Here is a 21,811-nt window from a genome sequence, read left to right on the forward strand (position 1 = left end):
CTGACCTTTATGATCCCCTAACTTTTCCTCAAGTGCCACAATGAGGTTAATATTTGTGGCTCAGACTCAAATACCTCAACAACTACAGGATGCATTGCCATGAAATTTGCTACAGATATTCAGTGTCCTCAGAGGATGAATCATACTCGCTTTTATGACTCCCTAAATTGTCCTCTAGGGCCACAAGAAGGTTAAAATGTGTAGCTAAGACTGAAATATCTGAACAACCTTTGGATGTATTGCCCTGACATTTGCAACAGATATTCAGTGTACTCAGAGGATGATTATCCTCTAACTGTTCTTCAAATGCTGCAACAAGGTTAACGTTTGTGGCTCAGACTAAAATATCTCAACAACTTTTAGATGCCGTGCTATGAAATTTGCTGCAGATATTCAGTGTCCTCAGAGGATGAATCATACTGACTTTGTGATACCCCAACTTTTCTTCAAGTGCAACAAGGAGGTTAACATTTGTAGTTCAGATTGAAATATGTCTAAAGCTATTGGAGGAATTGCGCTGAAAACTGCTGTCGATATTCAAGGTCCCCAGAGGTGATCCCCTGACTGTTGGTTCTGTCCCACCAGCAGATGGTCATTTTTAGCTATTAAGTGGCATATCTCAACATCTACAGAATGATTTGCAAACATTTTGCACTGACATTCCCAGATGATACATGCCAATGACTTTGAGGATCCCCTTCCTTTTTCTCTAAAAAACTATTCAGCTCATATTTTCAAATTGATCAGTAATTTGTACAACCAGGGACTTACAAAACGAATAATATAACCATCCCCAGCTTCAGCTGTACTTTATGTTTCGTGCTAATTAGAAAATGTTAGCATAATAACAGCCTGAACTTGGTTTGTGAGCATGGTAACAATTAAACCTATAAACAATGAGCATGTTAGCTTTGTCCCTGTGGGAATGTTAGCATCCTGATGTTAGCATCTAGCTCAAAGCGCCACTGTTCCCGAGCACAGGCTGACAAAACTGTTGACATTGCTGTTCTGTTGTGACAATATATGTTTGCTGGTGGATTATGTGATCTGCACACTGTAAAACGAGAGCCCTCAATGTATGAGTAATGTAAGTGTGATTTATCTCTTTGTCCTTGAGTCCTTGTACCTTGTTTTTCCCCATGTGTGTTCGACAGGGCATTGTTAATATTTAATCTGCATCCTCAGAGATCCATGTTTTGACATCTTTAGCCCAAAAAGTAATTACTACAAAGTCATTTATCAGTCCAGAATTATCTTTTGATACCGTGGGTTTCAGTAGGTGGTGCTCTTTACTCGTCATGTGAGTTGCTGCTCATTGTAATTATCCAGTTCCTCTTCTATTTTTTACAAATGACCTGAAATTGCCTGTGGCAAGAGAAATGCCGCTTCCTCTATTGTACAACAGCCACTGTTTTAATTATTTAGAATAGGTTGAATCACCATTGAAAAAATTTCCCCTCGGGGATTAATAAAGTAACTACCTAACCTAACCTAACCTAACCATTGTGTAACAAAGCAGACTGAAACATAACCGATATTTACATGAATTTGTTTTACTTTTATTCTATTTTCTGAAGGGGGCTAATTTGTCGTTGGTCAGCCTAAATCATATTTGAAGACATGTGTGTAGTGGAAACAGTATTTTGTGACATCACAATTATCTGGAAGCCAAACAGGGTCCAGTATGCAACTCAGACAAGTGTGGGGATAATCTTCACTGACTGGACTTTTCACTGAAGTAGGAGACATCTTAATTCTATAAAACATTATTCAAAAGCGACCATTTCCATCCGTCTTAAAATATGTCTGAAATGGATCGTTACATGTATGTCTCTGCACCAAAACCATTGAGGCACATTCCAGTGAATGTATTATATATTTTTCCTGAAACCTATGCATTGTTGGCTGGAGCAGCTGTGTGCCTTCATTGCTGCTCAGTGTGCCAAAACAAATGTAGCAAAAGAGGAAAAAGGAACATGTAGTTGTGTTTGAGCTCAGCATGTGTCTGAGGGCAGAGAGGGTCTGTACTGTGGGCTCTGAATGTCATCCAGCAAGAGCGCTGCTGCTGAGCACTGCCTTTGGCTTACTTTGCATATTCATGTGATGTCTATACAGTAGATGGAGCAAAGGTCATGAAATCCTCAAGTAAATAGGCACGAGTAAGCAGGCAGCGCAGATCTAAACTGCTATTCATAAGACAACATCAGCCTCTGCCTTGAATGCATCTTCTTCACATTACACCTCCGATAGCTCTTCACCATTTAAAAAAAGACAATTTAATTCTGTCTGAGCGGCGGACGGCTCTACACTACAGTACGGATGGGAATGACAGTCAGCCAGCGCAGCGTAGATAAAGGTAATCTCCATCTTTTTGATGTCACATTCGCTCACACAAGGAGACAGGTTAAAAGAGATATGTAGCAGATCAAAAGAACTGTCAGTCTCCATCTCAGTGTGTGGCGGCTGTGTGAGGAAGTCACTTTCAGCTTCTTCCTATTACATCAACAGTACAAACAAAGGCCCGTCACAGAGGACAGCCTCTGCACACGTCTAAGGCTGTATATATAACATGATTACTTTGTTGTTGGTATCAAACATCTACAGAGGCATATGGACATACAAATTATATGAGCTGCATGAGGAAGGTTTTATTAAAACAAGACGAGCCATACTTTAAAAGAAAGACCAAATATTTCTGACAGAGATGAGGTCTTAATACAGTCGCCTTGTAATGGATAAAAGAGGAAACAGACAAAAGTACCAGAGACAAAATGAAGAAAAACACCTCAACCCAGATATAGCTTGTCACGCCAAACATTCGGTGTAGATTTGTGAACATGTAGAAAGTCTCTAGCCTAATGACAGTCATGAGACCTGCTGCAGGTGCCGTAAAAGAACCAAAGGTAATTTTGTGGCCGTGTAGCTGGGAAGCTGTTCTCTGTATCGTGAAATGAAACTCATTTCAACTCAAATGTTCTCATGTCTCCAACACTCCTACCCAAAAACCTGTAGCTGTATAGATACCATGGCTATGTGTTGAATATTTATATGACAATTGAATCTTTTCAATTGCTCAAGTTAGGGCTCAACTTGGATATGTTGAAGGTGTAGTAACAAAAAAGTTTGAAATCTATGTCACAGCCCAAATGTGTTGTTAGCCACACTAGCGGCATAGCTTTAGGGAAGTCAATGTTGGTAGGTTAGAAATATCTCAACAACTATGGGGTGGATTGCCATAAATTTGGTACAAACTTTTGTGTTCTGCAGAGGAACAATTGCGCTATCTTTGGTGAACCCGAGGTTTACTCTAGTTCTATCTGTTGCTTTTTTAGTGAAACCACTGAGGTTTGGTACAAACGTTCATGTTAACCAAAGGATGAATCCTAATGACTTCAATGCAATCACACTTTACTAATGACTATTGAGGGTCCTCCGTATAAGAAGCAGTGAATTAGTGGACATGTGGGTGAATTCAGACACAGCATTAGTCTGTTAATGCTTAAACGAAATGGCACCAATGTTAAAAATATTAAAAATCCTGCACATGATGTCTTCAAGTCTATCAAGGACCGATAAAGCATTCTGTATTTAGCACACACATTACATTACAGTTAACATATGTTACATATGTTAACTGGACTATATGTAAGTTGCGAAAGCACGTAAGGCATTTAGATGTGATCGAGTGTGGTTTTACATTTACTGAGGGCTCTACATCTATTGTGCAGGGGAGAGGCTGCAGCTTGTAGAGCTGTTGTGTCTCATTTGAACAAGCACAGACACTCCTATAAATAATTCAAAGTGGGAGCAGTGCCTGAGTATCCACTGGGGCGGACTATTTGATATTTTATTCGGTGTCAAAAGGCTAAGTCAGATTTTATACAGATGCTTTTTTTTTCTCTCCTGTAAGACGGTGTGATGATCAAGTGTGTATATGTGAGGGTAAGGTTCAGCTCTTTGAAGGAGGTAAAGCCTTTCATATAAAGTGATCTCACTATCTGATTTACAAATGATTAAATCACATGCTCTGCTTAAAGGGCTTCTGCTATGCTGTGGGCTTATTGGTAATGCATCCTTTTTTGTTGCACCAAATTCCCACACTAAAGGTAGTGTGAGCTGTATTACTAACCCCTCCCTGTGGCATTACTCATATAAATCATTAACAGTTTTGAAAAACTACTATTTAATCAACAGTTAGCATCTTAACATTGCATCATTACACTTGTTTCACAGGAGACTCTGCACATAAAAGCGGCAGCCATACATTATTCATATGGAAATGATGTTCGACCTATACCTCATGCTCTTATGACAAGCTTCTCTCTGTTTGTTCATTTGACATCTTACAAACTAAAACGTACAATTTTCCAAACTTTCCCAAACATTTGCTGTCATGGATCTTCATTACAATACTGCAAATTTAAAGCAGAAGAGAGACAGAGCATGTAACGACCTGGAGCAATGAATTATGAATGAAGAGGGGAATACATAATTTAGCAGGATTTGTTGCATATTTTATGGTAATCATTTCCCTTTCGTTTACGTATCACAATTGCCTTACTGCAACACAGACATTAAAATGCAACCAAAAAAAATGTTTAAAATGACAACACAGAGGGTAGCCTTTTTTTTTTAAACGTTTGATGATTTAGAAAATTGTGTAACATGGATGGCGGTGTTGTGTTTTTGCTTGGAGAAGCAAGCTTAGCCTGAAGTTTGGCAGCTTTTCTTCAAATACGGAAACCAGGCAAAAACATAGAAAACATTTTTTTTTAAATTTCTGCTTTATTTTTCGGAGACTCAATGTCCTTTGTGCGGTTGGTTAAGGAATTGTATTTGTAAATCGCTTACTGGATTAAATGAGCAACAAGACGTCTAAGATTTGATTTGATACACCTAATTTTTAGCATCATATTATCAGTGAGCCTCGAAGCAAGACAGCAACACCCTGCTTCTCCATGGAGATGCGGCGGTATCTCGCCAACAGTGCTCCGACTGGAGCACTCCTTTGTGTTTCTGTAATATACATGGATGTAATGTTTGTGACCATTTCTGACCCCGCAGCTCCCATGATGTCCTTTGACTTAGTTTAGAAATACAACTACTGGGCTGCTGAACAGGCCCTCAGTGAGATGCTGCCATCCTCTGTTTGCTAAGTGGTAGTGCATTCCCCATCACTTCTGCTCCGATGCATGTAATATATCAAAGGTGACATCCTTGCCGTTGCAGCTACAAGGAATCAGAGTCATCAGTGAACTCAGTCGTCCTTCACCCCACCCCACCTCCCCTCCCTCCCTCCCTCCCTCCCTCCATCCATCCTTTCAATTGTGTTTACAGTTGATTTCTCTGATGGGTTTTTTCAGAACCTGTCCGCCTGGGACATGAGCAAGTTTAGTCTCATCCACCAGCCGTAAGTAACACCTTGATTCTTCTGTCATCCCAGCCGTCGATCAGACCCTCCTCTCTTCACATCCTGTCTCCCTCCATCAATTCTTTGCTTCTCTTATTTTCTATCATTTGAGTTGAACATTTCAGAAACAGCAAAGTTATCCACAAAATCTAAAACTCCTTTTAGTATCACTTATCATCATCTTCATACATATATTGATCATAACAAAGCAGTGGATTCCAAATGATAAGAGGTGAAATCACTAAATCGACTTTAAATAATAAAATCTCTAAATTCACTTGAAAATAAGAAAAAGTGCAGAAATAAAATTACAATATGTATATTATATGTCTGTGTGTGTTTACAAGTGTGTGCATACATGCAGCTGGTTTGTACTTGTATAAACATGCAGCTGGATTTGTGTATTTGTGCAGATGTATGAGGAGTTTTTTGCCTGACTGCACCTGCACATTCATCTGCATGTGTCTTTCTTGTTTGTGAGGCATGTTTCTGTTCACGTATTCCCATGTGTATGCGTGTGTGTGTGAGCCGCACATAAACACTACGAACTTGGAATTACTCAAACAGGCAAAGTTTTTGTAGTGTATTGGTATCACTTTTATATTTGATATTTTATATGAATGTATTATAACAAAATAGATTATCATCGGAAAAGCAGAAAAACAGGAGCCTGTAATAAACCCATGGATGCCATGTCATGTTTTGCCTCGCCTACAAGTAAAAAGTACAGACATGTATGACATGTATGACCCGGGTCAAAGAAGGAGATCATGTGACAAAGTACAAAGACAGAAAGACTCCAAAAAGGAAGGAGGTCAGGACTCTCACCCTTTTGAGGCCTAATATCTAATTAATGATGAGATTATTTCAGATGGACCACCAGAACACTGATCAGAAGGAGTGACTTTACCAAATGACACCATTACGACTTTTTTGACTTTGTATTTCATAATAGAAGTTGAATGGGTGTCTATGGAGCCAGAACCTTTTTGGAGCCGACCCCAAGCAGCCCTCAGTGGTTTTACAGTACAAGGTACTTTTCATTGGGCTCACTTTACAGACCCGAAAGCTAAATCCACTTTAATATACAGTTTTTGGCCTAGACGAAGCAGCAAAAGGTGACACTTATACAGTATACTCTTGGACTGGCGGGTGTGTGACATGCTTTGGTGTGATGCTGTGTTGTGATTACACTGATTTTATTTATTTTATAAAAAAGGTTTTAAGTTTAATAGTTCCATTTAGTCTTAATTGATTGGCACTTAGGGTGAATGTTGGCAAGTTGTAGGTGATTTGTATATTTGGCAACTACAAATGTTAATGTAAAAACCTGCCAGTCCTGAGCTTCCTTACTTTCCTCTTATTTTCTGTTTACTTGTGGTTGATCATACACATGTTGAAGCAGGAAGTTACATGATTTCTATAGCATGGAGAGTACAGACAGGTCCTCTCAGTATGCAGTGGTGTTCACTGTCGACATAATTCAGTGTAAAAAGTCAATGCTACACACAACAAACCTACAGAAACTGCTATGCATCACCCATGTTCTGCTATTTCTCATAGCCAGGAATAAAACCAGCTTTTTTGCAAGTCCTTTAGTCTGGTCAGTGGTGTTCTCGCCACACAGCTTCCTCATTTCCCCTCTTCCACTGTGTTCAAATGTAAAGCAGACATTTAGACGCTTAGCAAAAAAAAAAAATCCTCGTGGTTAAATCAGACACGTACAGTTGTGGTTTATCTTCCTGCTCATCCAACAGAAAATGCCTCCAATTCATTTTTTTACCATGACTCATTATGACCCATTATTTTAAAGCTAAAAACAACCATCTATTAAATGCACTGACAGTAAACTTACATCCACAAAGAGGTAATACTTTAAATACTTGACTTTTGTGTGAAAGGGGTGTCCATCAACAGAAAAAAATGCTAATATCTCTGAGAAAATAAGCTTTTAAAACAGAGGTGCAGTTTTTTGCAGATGATAAAATGCTATGAAACCAAAGTCGGTGGAGACATTTCTGAGTTTAATAGTGGCAAGGGTCAGTTGGTGATCAAAAATGTTGAAGGCCACCTCTATAAATATTATCTGTGTATGGAGGGGCGGTACTTAAGAAAGTTGAGAGATACAGTATAGTGCAAGAGGTTCACAGAAAGTGTGGTCGCTGAACAAAGGGAGTGGAAAAGAGAAGTGATTTTTCTGCCAGGGCCAGAAAAAACAAACTCCCTCCCCTCTATAACAAAGACGTATGTCTCATTTACTATTCTGCATACAAAATGGCAGTACAGAGTTAATGTGTGAGAGGAATGAGGCCCCAACATGCAAACTCTTGGATTAAACATGAATATGGATACATTGAGTAAACTGGCTGCTCCTGCCACTGCAAAGATCCGGTAAGGAGTTGAGTTTTATTTCAACTTGTGAACCCATACAGCTAATAATTTTTATTATCTACTTAATAGTGAGTATATTTGGTACAGTGCACAAAAACTAAACCGCATTTCTTTTATTTGATCCTGTATGATGTCAGTAAAAGCACTGTATTGTAAGTTTTTTTTCACAAGCAAGAAAACGGGTGAAACTTTGGCAAAAAAAAATAATTTCATTATTTGCATTGAAGATGAATAACCAGACAGTTGCTTTGTATACACATACAAATTCGATATAAACCCAGTCTGAAAAGTGGTGATATAGAAAATTCAAGAGGATATGAGGAGTAACAGATGGGAATACAAGAGTGTTTTTTCAAAATCCATTTTAAAGCTGAAAAATAACCCAAACTAGATGTCTAAAAACTGTGATTTAGCTTGTAATACTTTTTCGACGTGTGTTTTCCAGGCAGCTTCAGAAGATTGTTCAAGACATCCGGAAAAATGATGGCAGTTTACTCAATAAACTAAGAAGGTTGGTCAGATTTTTACTATTACATGCCAATATTAAGGTTAAAAAAAAACCTGTGTAAATATGCAGTAAAAGTATAAATATATGTTTCATGTTATTTTCAAGAAGGATAGTGAGAAGTCTACTGATCTAAAAATTCTCCATGTGGTTTGTGTATATGCATCAGTGCCAATTCCTCTTTCACAACCGTTGGAAAAGCGAGAGACACACAACCCAAAAATAACCAAAACAGATGGCTGTTCTCTCACTTTCCTTTCCTGAAATGAGTCCCCTGAAGACACTTAAGGATAGGTACTGACACGTGTTACGCAAGCCATTTATGCTTATCCTATCTGGCAAATGTGCACATCAGTATGCTAACTGCGCCTGTTTAAATATAATCCGCACAGGTGGCTGCTGTGCTACAGGCAAATGATGTGGGTTTTTTCACCAGACAAAGGCTGTGTCTCAATTTACTTACTTACGTACATACACTTGCTTTTCTGAGTGTGAAGGTGGGTTCACACTGACTAGTGTGACAACATGCATGAACTGAGTATCCGGATGTAGGGCTGGATGGCGTTCAGAAATCTTCGGTACCAGTACCAATAGCTTGACTTCAATACCAGGTCCATTTTTCAATGCTGTATACTACCAAACCAATTTAGTGGATGCCATAAAAGTATCAAAGTTTGGTACCCTGCCCTACCTGGATGGTGTGCTCATAAGAGTCAAGAAATAGAGACCATGTCCATACAAAAGTGTTGATACTGCTGGTGGATAGAAACCACTTGTAATGTTTATTGTGAGTGTGATACAGAGGGCACAAAAACAGGTTAATATTTAGGTGGAATAACCAAACAAAGCTAGCAGATATGCTGGCGGGCGATGCATTCAAATGTCAAGGTCTTTTCCAGTGCAAAACAGCAGTGTGTGATTAGAGACAACACTACCCATTCAAAATGCACACACTACCCAAGTGTACTATCAGAAGTACATGAATTGAGGCAAAATCAAAAACATCCGTGGCCAAATAATTCCACTTTGATTAAATTTAAGTTCATGTCTTAATAATCACGTCTATCACTGCCTGCTGATGATGTCAATGTCTCTCTATGTATAACAGACTGAAAGGCAAACCACTTCCTAACGTACCTGCAAGAGACTACAGAGGTAAGAAGAGAGTCGGTTCCAGGTTAAAATGGGATGAATTTCTCTGACACAAATGTCATAAATGTACATTGAAAGAGTTATCGGTCTCTGTAATCACTCCAGCTGTCCATACCAATTCACACTTTGTGGTGATGGAATCTTGCATGTCTTTTAAATGGACAAATTTACAAATAAAAAAAAACATGGCAGTTGAACATCCCTTCACCTTTTTCCACATGCTCGTTTGAGAAAAACTCTGCGCTTAATCATCTGACACATCTGTGCAAATTGCATCATAAAAACGTTGATAAAGTCACTTGGCGAGAGATTACTCAATAGTGCAACAGGTGAAGAGACACGCTTCACTGGTACCACAACGGAGATGCTCACTGAAAGCCAAGGCTTTGTTTTAAAATGAGGAAATAGGCTCTGACATCTGCTCAGTTTAATTTATTACTAGTTTGTTTTAATAAGCTGTGTTTAATAAAATCAAAATTTTGAATGTTGTTTATTTTTCCCTCTTTGTGTTTACAGATGACAACCGAGAAAGCAACGATCAACTGTCTGAATCTGATTATGTAAGTTGGGAAAACTGTAAACTGTAATTCAAGCAGTTGTTTTTGTCCGAGATATTCTTTTGAAACATTAAAAGTACATTGTTTTCAGGACGATGACATGTATGAGGACCCACGTGATGATGACAGCAGCTACGAGCCGCCTCCCACCCACAGAGTCTTCACCACAACTCCTTCCTTCCCAAGAGGGGAATATCTCGGTCAGTGCTATCTTTTAACTTTTTTGTTTAACTAAAACTTGCCTTTTTTCCATGACAAGTATATCCGATTCTTTTTCTTTCTTTTTTTTTTTGTTCTTCATTGCAGTCATCTCTTCCCTCTAATTTATTCATTGAGATAAACACACTGTTGAGCCAAAGCTACAATACACAAGGGGTTTCAGAACTGTGCTTCATGCAAATGCTAATGTCCTGTTTCTGTTTCTGCTTCTCCTTTCCAGACAGCTGTCGTAACCGACCCAGCCGCCCACCCAGGAAGCCCACCTGCCCGGATAAACCCTCCAAACAACTGCCCCCAGAACCGACCCTCCTGGGGAGTGATGAAGTAAAGGAACTTTGATTCCTCACCTTATTTAAAGTGTTGGGACTAGGTGATATGGACCAAAAATTATATCCCGATATTTTCAGGCTTAATAGCGAGACACGGTGAGGTAGTTTAAGTACCTTGGGGTCTTGTTCACCATTGAGGGTGGGAAGGAGCTGGAGATTGATGGGCCGATCAGTGCAGCACCAGCAGTAAAGCAGATGTTGTACTGGACGGTTTTGGTGAAAAGGGAGCTGAGCTCCCATGCGAGCCAAACCAGCAAAGCTTCATTGGACTGTTAACTGTATATAAAAGTGGACGTAGCTTCAGGGTCTGAAAAATGAGGCCGATGCGGGAGTGGCTTAGCCTGCAATACCACCAATGCCACTAGAGGTTGGCTCCAAAAGTCCTCCGGCTCCATAGACTTCCATTCAACTAGTCTCATAAAATTCTGTCAATAAAATTTCTCCACAAGTTATCTTGGTTTTTCAAGCTAAAGACGCTCCTTCTCATTCATTTTCTGGCTGTCCATCTGAAAATAATCCCGTCATTAAATAGAAAATAAGCTTCAAAAAGATGTGTTTTTGGGGGAGTGTCTGTTTGATTGACAGGCCTGTGGTGCAGTCAGGTTAAGGCTATTGGTGGGCAGGACGTAATATCGCCGGGTTTCCTATCAGATAAATCAGATCCCCCTCTCGCTCCCCCCCCCCCCCCGTGTTTCCAAATATGGTCACTTCTGGCTCTAAAACGTTCGGGACTAGCAAAATTGCGCCCGCCAAAATCCAAACTCAAGGCTTCATGACAACTGTTCTCAAACCAACAGTTGACGTCACTGAAGGTTTTTTTTTGTTTGCTTTGGATACATACTGTAACTGGTTATGCAGTGCATATACCATATAAAGTAGAAATACTGCCCAGCCCTATCGTGTCTATTGGTAACCTTCCACTGAGTGAGGTAATGTTGTCTTTGCTGTTTTGTAGGAAGACTACATAAATCCAGATGCTGCAGATGAAGACAACTACGTAGAACCTGAAGAGAATCCACCTGCCAGTAAGACACATCAGGGGAGAAACACTTGAGCATTTTATTTAACATCATGTCAAATCAAAACATAGATATCGATACCACTGCTACCACAACTAAAAGTGTAAAATGCAACTAATGAACAAATGCCAATAATGCTTTCCATGACTCTCCTCAGATCCGATGATGCGCACCAGTAACAGAACTGGGAGGGAGCGTCCCATGTTGCCCTCACATTTAACAGAGCGTCCCCCCAGTCCTGGTGGGTACAACACAAGTTCACAAGTGGTCAACGCAACTACTTTACAATCAAACCACACGTTAAACACATAATCCAGGTTTGACAATGCTCATGCTTTTGTGTGAGACACCTGCTTGTTTGGAGAGTCTTTGTCAAACTCTCCAAACAAATCTAACCCCAAATAAGAAAAACCTCAAAGTCACCCTCTATGAAAAAAAAGTTATGTAGTTTTAAACAGACTTTCTCTGCACTCATGACCAAGTCTTAACATCACATTTCAGCACCAACGTTGGTCCTTCATTGGCACACACACATACCTTTTCAAAAATCCCAGAACACCTGTCATGTATGTTGAGTTTTGCCTCAATTACTTTGCTCTATGTCACATTCCTTCTGGTTACCATTACTACTAATATAGACTGAAATGTCTATAAAATACAACTTTATTGTGATAAGCACAGAATCTCTAACAGATCTGATTAATGAGATTCTCCAGTCATGAATATAATCAAGGTTTTGACAAATCTTAGGCAGAACCTAAAGTTTGTTGCTTCCTGTTTCTTGTTTGTTGGAGTCTTTGCTCTGAGTTTATTAAACATCTGCAGCTTCAGACAGCAGCAGGATCCTTATGAGCACATTTTCACACCAAAGAACAACAGAACTTAACATAATTACCTACTTATAAAGAATTATCCCTGAGATGGAGACAGGGTCAGTCAGGATCTAATGACAAACGATAGAGCCGCCACAGAGTCACAGTTTATCAGCGACAGTTAAATCATTTGTTACCCAGCGGCCACCATCAGGTTGAGTAGTGAGCTCCATCACAGCTGTCAGGATGGTTTTATTTTTCTGTTAGTGAAAGTCTAATCTGTTTACCTATTTCTTCTGTCACGTCAGGTGTTATATTACGGCGATTTTTCCATTTCACATAGCAGGGTCTTTGCAGCGGTCACATTATAGTACATTGATGCCATCTCGTAACTTTTTTACATAATTTGACCTTTCTAATCATTAATGTAACAACCAACACACATCAGATTGCCTAAGAACAATGAAAAAACATTTGACTGTACCATGAGTGTATGTTGTTAGATAAATGAAGATTGCACATGGATAGAAGTTTTCATTTTTAGGAAGTCATAAATAAACAAATATTTTGTCATTAATTATCATTAATTGTTTTTTGGGGGTATTATTGCATAATAGGACTTTAAGTCAACTTTTTTCTATTTTACTCAACGGATCAGTTCACCCCAAATTACTAGCAAATTCAAATACCCTGAATTTTTGGTGTTATTTATTAGCAATAACTTCCTATCTATCCATCATGACAGTTAGTTTCATACTTTCATGGTAATCCATCTGATTTCCTTAAGTGTGGAATAAAGCGGTGGACTTACCAACAGTACCCTCCTCAAAGCCATGCAGGACTAAGACAGGGGGAAAGAGGAGGCCTCCATTCTGTTTGTTGTAACAGCTTATAGGCAAATGCACAGACACATAAGAATAAGAGAAAGCCACGCCACAGTATGTTGAAGACTCGTAAAAACAACACAATCCAGCACCAAAGAGATTGTTGTGGTTCTACTTCATGTCTAATTTGTCTTCTGGGTATTTTTCAGACTTTTATGAAGTCCCTGACAAAGAGGTAGGCTGTTCATATAACACCAATTATAGCTTTTTTGTAAGATACATTTTTATATGGAATCGAACATTGGTTGTATTTTATGTCATCTTTACAGGCGAGCACTTCAACTCCTTCAGCAAGCAGGTCAGTTTGAGATTTTCTTGACTGAGGTTCATTTAAGTAGCTGGATCCATATACATCATCTGTGGTGGACTTTAGGTAGTGTTACATGTTGATAACTTTGAGATAGTTATATTGCAGTTTTTGGTCCACTAGATTTACCTGACAGTCACTTGAGACTTTGACTTGATATTGCAATCATACAGTACAACATATACATTTTATAAAATACAACATGGTTAAACTCTAAACTATCATTTCTCAACCTATTTGGACATTTTAAAATGTCTTAATTAATTGCCTAATGAATTTGATGATTTAAATTACTCTTTTAAGCCCCAAAGTGGTGAAACTGTTTAAATGTCTAAATCTGGAAAATGTATCCAAGTGTATGATGATGCTACTTTATTTAAATGTGATTTTTGAAAACATTACTTTATTTGTACATTCTTCTACTGGTACTTTTACTTGAGTAAAGGATCTGAAAACTTCCTCCACCAGTCTCCAGTATAAAATAAGAGTATTTCAGAAATAATTGAAGACAATCTGAAACCAATCATCCATTTCCTTGCATCTTTCTTGCAGACTGTGTCCCATCCGCACAACACAGTCCCATTCTTTAACCCCGAAACCCAGCCCCAGGTAGGGCCGACAATGTTCAATAATAGTTACATCAGCATTTACAAAAAATAATTATATTTAGAGTGCAACTCTCTCAGCCTGTCGTAAGACAATTTTTATAGCTTTTGTATTGCTTGTCTGCTTTTTCAGGTTGAACGCGAGACGATCACCCATTCCTGTAAGTAATGATAAATGTGCAAGACTTCTTTTCAAATCTGGGTTTTGCTGCGATTCAACAAACACTGCACATTTAAAGCGACGCTGACTTGTGTTGGTTTTGTGATTTTGCAGGTTCAGGAGCCCACAGGTGACGACGAATATGAAATCTGTGATCCAGAAGACAGTGAGTATCAAATCAAAAAACTACTCTGAACAATGTGTTCAGAAGGATCACAATCATGAATTACTCCCGCATGGTGCGCCATCTAGAGGCTAGCGAGGCAACATGGGGCTGTTAATCAAAGCTGACAACATACTGGATCTTAACACGCACTTACTGTATAACTGCACTGTGTGTCCCTCTAGGCTCCACTGACACACCTGCAGAGGGTCCTCCTCCACGTCTACCCAGGCCTTTACCCAAAGAGTAAGCAGCTTTTAATATTTTCACATTTCTAGACAATTAAGATTTAAATTTAAAGAAAAGAATAACTGAGTGTCTGATCCTTTCATCATTTTTCTCAGGAAGTCCCCAAAACCACCTCTCGGGCTGGTAGGAGTGGTTTTTAATGAAAAATTATGTACACAATGCCAAAATACAGCACTTTATTGGCTTACTGTATTTAACTGACTCACATTTCATTTTAAAAAAAATGTACGTCTGAACATTTATTTTTGTGTTGCCGAAAACCATTAAACATGACTTCTATTGCAGAGGCCTGATTTAAAACCAAGGGAATTTGAAAGTAAGTGTTTAACTGAACTCACATTTTGAGCCATCTCAGATTGAGCATTTAATAAACAGGACAATCAGCCGATTAGTGCCGTCTACTTCTATAAATGAAGTTTTACCCCAAAACACGATTAAATCACACATTTCCTTTGCTCTGGATTCCTCTGTTATCCGATGATGATTTAATTACAAACATACATATGCTGCACGTACAGAGGAGTGCTTACTGATGCACATTAATCAGTTAAATTGAAATAGAAGTCATCATTTACAGATTTTCCAGTTAAAAGGGAACATTAAAAGTGTAGTGTTAGCCCTGAATTAGTTTAAAGACTTATTTATATTTTTCGTTGGAGGATGTTGTCTTCACTTTGTGACTAAACAGCAAACAGGCTAATTTCAGTTTGTCTATATTTTCAAAAGGCCGAACGCTACCAGCCGTTCATGCAAACCCGAAACCTCCTCCGAAAGCTTTCACATTGGACTTGAAACGACCAAAGTAAGAAGTGCAACGTACAGTTTTACACTGTGCATCTTATTTATGCTGCATATGAACATTTCTAGAGCTGCTCAGATGAGGAAAATTGCCTTTAATCCCAGCTTTGTCTTGTGTATTTACTGTGCACTCTTGTGTTTGCTGGCAGAATTCCTCTTCCACAGTTTACCTCCCCCAGTAAGTGCGGCTCCTTCTTGTGTTTCAAAGCCGGTTAACAGCCATTTCACAGCGGTTTTGTACTTTTAACATGAAGTGAGACAAATGATCATGTTTGTCATCCCAGAACCAGCTGAGAGAGGAAGTGTTTCTGCTGAAAATGGATCAACAGACCCAGATCAGGTGTGCTTTGACAAAATAATACTGTAAAGATGAATAAATAAATAAACTTTTGTGACAAGAGTAACGGTTTGAAATAAGTCTGACCTCCACTCTTCTTCAGCTTGCAGGCGTCTATAAGAAACGCTGGTATGCCACCGCATGTGACCGCAGGGCTGCTGACGAGGTCTTGTTTCGCTCAAATAAAGTGAGAATCTTTGTTGCTCCTCAAACTGAGCAGCATCTGGATTATTTCCCATAAATCCCTGCTGGGTGTGACTGTGAGCATTTTCTGTTTTAGGACGGCGCGTTCATGGTGAGGAAGAGCTCTGGTCAGGATGTGCATCAGCCCTATACTTTAGTGGTGTTTTACAAGTGCAGAGTGTACAACATCCCGATCCGCTTCATACCGAGCACTCAGCAGTACGCTCTGGGAAGAGAGAAGAGAGGAGAGGAGGTACAGCGGGGTACTCTTATTTGTCTCATTTTCATTGTTTATAAAGGGGGCTGTGATTGCTTTTGTCCAATGTGTGTAAACCAGGGTGGGGTAACATCCTGGCCATCCTTAATTAGATAGAGTAAACAAACGGAGACATATTGGACAATTGAATTGAAACATGAAATGCATAGTTCTGAATTATGTTCAACTATATTACTACATTGCTTTACAAAACGCTCTTTGCCATCCCAAAATGGAGCCATTTGATCCCCAGTAAGCCATGACAGCGTGACTGTAGCTGGACACGCATGAGATGAGTCATTTTGCATCATTACTGACAGCTGTACGAAGACGTGATGCATTGCATTGTGGGATTGTTAGAGGACTGCAGTGAACATGTCATGGACCATGATACTAGGTATTTGAGGGCTCTATAAATTATAGGTCATAACATTCACATTTGAACACCAAATAATGTGGCAAACAGTAAATAAGTCGCACTGTAGTGTGACAAACGATACAGTTAAATATATGATATACTTTAGTAAATAGTATGTGACATCAGGCACAGAAAGCGAGCCAGCATACGGAATACTCGGACAGTAAAGCTGAGGCAAGTAAATGTAATTTATTCGACATTATTTGTGTTACTCACACCTCTACTTTCAATAGACAGATGGATGGATGGATGGATGGATGTGGATGATGGATGGATGGATGGATGGATAGATATATTTTATTGATCCTGCAAGGAGACATTTTTTTGTTACAGCAGCATAGAAGATACTGCAAAAGCAATACAAATTCCAGAATAAAAATAGAGGCAGTAAAGGTATAAGTATGTAAAAAAAAAAATTAAAAAAATTCTATGGCAAGCCAGAATTGCCACAAATCACCTCGTGCCATATGCCTACGTAAACAACACACCTCTGAACGTAAGCTTTCACACAGATACTCCATGGACAGGACCTGCACATGCGCAGCAATTAACAAACACACAAGAGTGTACATAGACATCGGACATTAAATTTATATTAGACCAAACGGGGAAAAAATGTGCACTCACCGTTACGATACGATACCTTCATAAAACGATACGTCTGGTCGTCTGCTGCTGTGGTCGACTGCGAAGGCATCAATGGCTCTCGGTCTGAGTGTTTTCAGCCAACACTGCTGATTCTCGGTTCAAAAACTGCTCGCATATGAATCCGTTCATCTTTAGTTAAAACTTTTCTGCAGATATTTTTAAGAAGTATCGTCCTGGGACCTCTCTGGGAAGTTTATAATCGCAGGCTCCTTTCTCATGTCCGTCCTCGGCTTTATTGGCGCTGGTCAGTGACTTCTATCATTGCGTCACCAACTTAATGAACACCTATTAACATCACCTGTATGAGCGCTGCAGGATTCACAATCACTTTTGTTTCAGATTTAAATCGTTATGACACAACCGTGGTGCTAATGCTAAATTACCAATTTACTGACAGACAAAAAAAAACTTGCTCACAGGAAGTGGGTTAGGTCAAAGGTGAAGCACCCTCAAGCTGCTCCCTGGCGCCGCCTCTGGTGACATGTGACAGGTGCAAAAGGCCCATTTCCAATTTTTAGAAAAAGGCTGATATCCGTCCAACCCTGTGGTCCTACCCGAGTTCTCCCTTAATTATGCCAGACCTAGGCAGTGAAATACCGAACACAGCTTGAACTTTAAATAAGATATTTTAAAAAAAAGTGTTCTCCCATTTAATTGCTTGTAACTGGGTTATCCAATCAGGAAGTGGACTGCTTTATTAATTAAATTTGCACAAATCCTTAAAGGCAGAAAAATGATGATGAATATGATTGTATAATTGCACATTTGTTTTAAGCAACAACGTCACCTGTTTTCATCCGTTTGTTTGTTTTTCTTCACGCTAACGATGCGTTCTTCTTCTTTCTTTCTTTTTTACATTCAGTACTTCAGCAGCGTCTCCCACATCATTGAGAACCACCAGAAGAATCCCCTGGTGCTGATTGACACTCAGAGCAACTCCAAGGACGCCACCAAGTTGTGCTACCCTGTGAAGCCCTAGATGACCTCACTGATGGCGGACAGTGGAGTGGTTGGAGCGGTACATCCCAGTGTACTGTCAGACCACTCTTTGCAGGAGCCACTGGGCCTGTTGCTCTGTCACTTAGCATCCAAGTCGCTCAACTGCGGTTTAATACGGGTCCAACTAACACCTGAAGTTTCAGGGGTTTCAAAAGCAGCTGTGTGCTAATCCAGACCTGACTGCTGTGTCCAACGCAGGTGTGGAAGAGAACCTCATCAACATGGGAGCAGGCGTGTCTGAGGGCTTCCCAGCATGCACCGAGGCAACAAATTAGCAGTGTTATCATTATCTTGTCTATGCTGTTCACATTATTTATCAACATGAGCAAATAATTACATCATAAGTGTTGCTGTGTGTACGATTATTGAGGTTGTCATCCTGAAAAGTGATGTTTGACACAATGCAACACTGATAAGGAAAAATAGTTCCTCTCGTGATACAAATTGAGGTTTTTTTTTCTGAGAGCTTTATCTTGACACAACACGTGTCCCCCGCTTGTGATAATTACTGAGTTAATGTTGTAAATATTTCAGTCACATCATGTTCAGACATTTTCTACTTTGTTTTATTTCTGCCTACTGTAGTATGAGTACTGTCAAATATATAGAATTAGCTTAGGTTAAACTGTGGTGATCAATAACCCTGTTTCTTGCATCAAAAATGAAATAAGGGAGATGTGACACCTTTAATTATACAATTTTATAACTTTGCTATATTTTTTTTTTTGTGTTGCCTTCAAAAACATGGCTAAATATTTGCCATTTTTGGGATTCCTAAAATGATTTGTTGTGCATTTGTTCATCTGCAGTAGAAGTTTAGGTGTTTTCTAGCAGACACAGCAGCCAGATTCAAACTGAATCACAGGTGTGTTTTAACCTCCTCAGGACACAGCAGCGGGGATTTAAGGGATTATGTGACCCAGACAGCACAGGTTCAACAAAAAAAAGGGGAAACCCCGCCCATCGTCCTTAGAACAGTGAAATAGTCCCTCCGAAAGCACCTGTAGTGCCAGAGCAACAGACCCGTCATGTGGTGCTTTTCTCCTCCTTCACCGTTGACCTGCGGTCCTGTCAGCAGGACTGGAAGCCGGACACGTCTGCACTGCTGGCAATGCAGAGCTGAAACAGCACCGACTCCAGAAGAATTTTTAACTTGTGTTTTATTCAATGTTTTTTTTTGTTTTTTTTTAATGCTCAGTCAGTAAACAGTGTATTGAAATTAATGCAAAGGAATGAAACAGTGTTGCTTTAGCAGAAAGAAGCAGGTAGACAAAAGTTTATGACAGCGTCTTTGGGGAGCGAAAAAACAAGGTTGTATATTTTGTTTTAATAAAAGTCTTTTCTTGCCTTTTAGAGCTCCGCTCATATCTTCAGTCTCCACAAAATGTCACCAGGAAGTGACAAACACTTTCAATTATTCTCTGTTCAACAAGTAATGCTATCATACTGGTGCACATTTTGTTGCATATGGATAATTCCCAGGCACTTGGTGAAACTTCTCAGGTCATATTTTACAGTACCTCCAGTGGGACTATGTACATTTACAAAACTTTTTTCTGAATTAAAAATAATTATTGACACTCATTGAAACAGGAATTTGTGCACAATTTAGGTACGTTTAACCAATGGTCCTTCACACACACGCGCACACACACACACACGAACACGCACGCACGCGCGCACACACACACACACACACACACACACAGACAAATGTTGAGCCACAGTAGGACACTGGTTGAGATTGTCATCGGCTTCGGCCTGATAAGGTGAGGTAACGGGAAATATAAACCCTCCTTTCATAGTGCAATTAAAAGATAACATTATCATTTCAAGTCAAATAAGAGGAAAAAGCAAACACGTGATCAAATCATCTAAACCTCTTTAAGTTGAAAAAAAAAATCTATATTTGTTAAGAAATGATTTCATCAGCGTGTCATCGACATCACAAAACACAGGATTACTTTTTCAAATTAATCGTGTCTTCAGGGATATCAGCTCCCACTGCATGAAAATATATCTCTTCCAGATAATAATATATTTGAACATAATTTGGAGTTTATACAAAAAGAAAATGTACACATCTTCTAATGGCAGAAAAAGCATAAAGAAAGCATATAAAGGCTAAACCTAAGAGTCATAAATAAATGTTGAATAAAACAGCTTATTGTCTTTTCTTTTTTTTTTTTTTTTTTTTAAACACACAGTTTTGGTATATCTGAGTAACTCGTGGGTCTCTGCGTCCCATTCCAGAAACATAAATATGACAGCTACCACACTGTTTTGCCTACCCGTACATAAACTGATCCATTAAACAGATGGTATGGCAAATATACACATTACAGTGTTCTATAAAAGATTCCATACGACAGTGTACTTGAATCACCTTAAATAAAGCTATTGTGTAGACAAAATACAAACAATACAAACGAGTAAATTATGGACGCCACTTCCACTTGTGGCTTTACAAACAATCTACAAAGACTTCGTATCAAGATACTCAAACTGGGAGAGACAACAGGTAAATGCTCAGATTCCCCTGAGAATGTGAACCCTCGCACAATGCTTTCATTCTCCTCAAAAACAACCAATCATAATTAAGACTCTAAAAAAAAAAAAACAGTTTCCATTATTGTTTTGATGTATTGCAAAGTCACTTTTTCTCCAGAATATCTGTTTTTTATCCAGTGTGTGCGACAATTACGAGTTTTCACAGTTTGGCATTTTCCACTCCATCAGATGCCGCTGCCGATGGACCATCCAGAGGTCCCGACGCGTGAACATCCTCCCGCAGAACCAGCAGCGAAACTTCCTCGCGGCGTCCCTGCCGGGAGACACCGCACCCACTACTTCGTACTTTTTCCTGCTCAACCTACGAAGTTTCAACTTCAAACTGAACCTCTCCTGCACGGAGTTGTCGCCGCGCCACGCGGCTTCAGTTTGGGCATTCGTTGGGTCGTTCGTCTCGGGGACGTCGCCGCTCGAAGCCGACAGAGCATTCAGAGTCCTGCGTGACAGGACGACCTTCTGCACCTCTCCTCTGTACCTGTTGACGACCTCCATGATCCGGGCCACCTCGGGGATGTCGGCGTCTGGGTGATTTAGCACCACGACAGGCTGGTCTCCCGCTGGACGCTTCACCAGCTGAGAGGAATTTATGGCTACTAACTTCAGGGTCCTCTCCAGGTGCTTTGGGGCGGGCTGCCACCGGTGGCTGGAGGCGGCTGAGGGCTCCTGTTGGATGGCTTTGTCGGCAGGGAAACGGATGCTGCCGAGGGGTTCAGCGGGAACTTCTCCAGCTCTCATCCCTTCGACGCGGCGCTCACTCCGCTCTACTGAGAGAGCAAGGCGGGGATCTTCCACGATTATCTCACCTGTAAGATAAAAAGGTGAAATACACCCAAAACTTC

The 21,811-nt window shown here is 39.8% G+C and overlaps 1 protein-coding gene across 4 annotated transcripts in view; it reads left to right on the forward strand.

The window, feature by feature from the left end:
• The window catches only part of blnk (B cell linker), a 45,352-nt gene that overhangs the window by 15,616 nt on the left and 7,925 nt on the right, over positions 1-21,811 (forward strand). The window contains exons 2-23 of one of the 4 annotated variants that reach the window (XR_011310571.1): positions 5,364-5,410; positions 8,247-8,312; positions 9,415-9,461; positions 9,975-10,018; positions 10,107-10,215; positions 10,455-10,558; positions 11,519-11,588; positions 11,740-11,823; positions 13,428-13,453; positions 13,548-13,576; positions 14,138-14,194; positions 14,324-14,351; positions 14,465-14,516; positions 14,699-14,759; positions 14,858-14,885; positions 15,048-15,078; positions 15,489-15,564; positions 15,710-15,738; positions 15,845-15,900; positions 16,001-16,084; positions 16,178-16,333; positions 21,141-21,790. Coding sequence is in view for 2 of the 4 variants with exons in the window: in XM_069689911.1 (XP_069546012.1) it covers positions 7,728-7,801; positions 8,247-8,312; positions 9,415-9,461; positions 9,975-10,018; positions 10,107-10,215; positions 10,455-10,558; positions 11,519-11,588; positions 11,740-11,823; positions 13,428-13,453; positions 13,548-13,576; positions 14,138-14,194; positions 14,324-14,351; positions 14,465-14,516; positions 14,699-14,759; positions 14,858-14,885; positions 15,048-15,078; positions 15,489-15,564; positions 15,710-15,738; positions 15,845-15,900; positions 16,001-16,084; positions 16,178-16,333; positions 18,265-18,381 (1,428 nt within the window). In the remaining 2 variants the exon portion in view is untranslated. Of the gene's footprint in view, positions 1-5,363; positions 5,411-7,335; positions 7,802-8,246; positions 8,313-9,414; positions 9,462-9,974; positions 10,019-10,106; positions 10,216-10,454; positions 10,559-11,518; positions 11,589-11,739; positions 11,824-13,427; positions 13,454-13,547; positions 13,577-14,137; positions 14,195-14,323; positions 14,352-14,464; positions 14,517-14,698; positions 14,760-14,857; positions 14,886-15,047; positions 15,079-15,488; positions 15,565-15,709; positions 15,739-15,844; positions 15,901-16,000; positions 16,085-16,177; positions 16,334-18,264; positions 19,755-21,140; positions 21,791-21,811 lie in introns of those variants that run through there. The other 3 variants (XM_069689910.1, XR_011310570.1, XM_069689911.1) reach the window with 3 other exon arrangements.

This window comes from Brachyistius frenatus, unplaced genomic scaffold (genome assembly GCF_029030835.1).
Source record: "Brachyistius frenatus isolate BFR_SWC_R1_liver_20210118 unplaced genomic scaffold, ASM2903083v1 Contig_8, whole genome shotgun sequence".
Lineage (NCBI taxonomy): Eukaryota > Metazoa > Chordata > Actinopteri > Embiotocidae > Brachyistius > Brachyistius frenatus.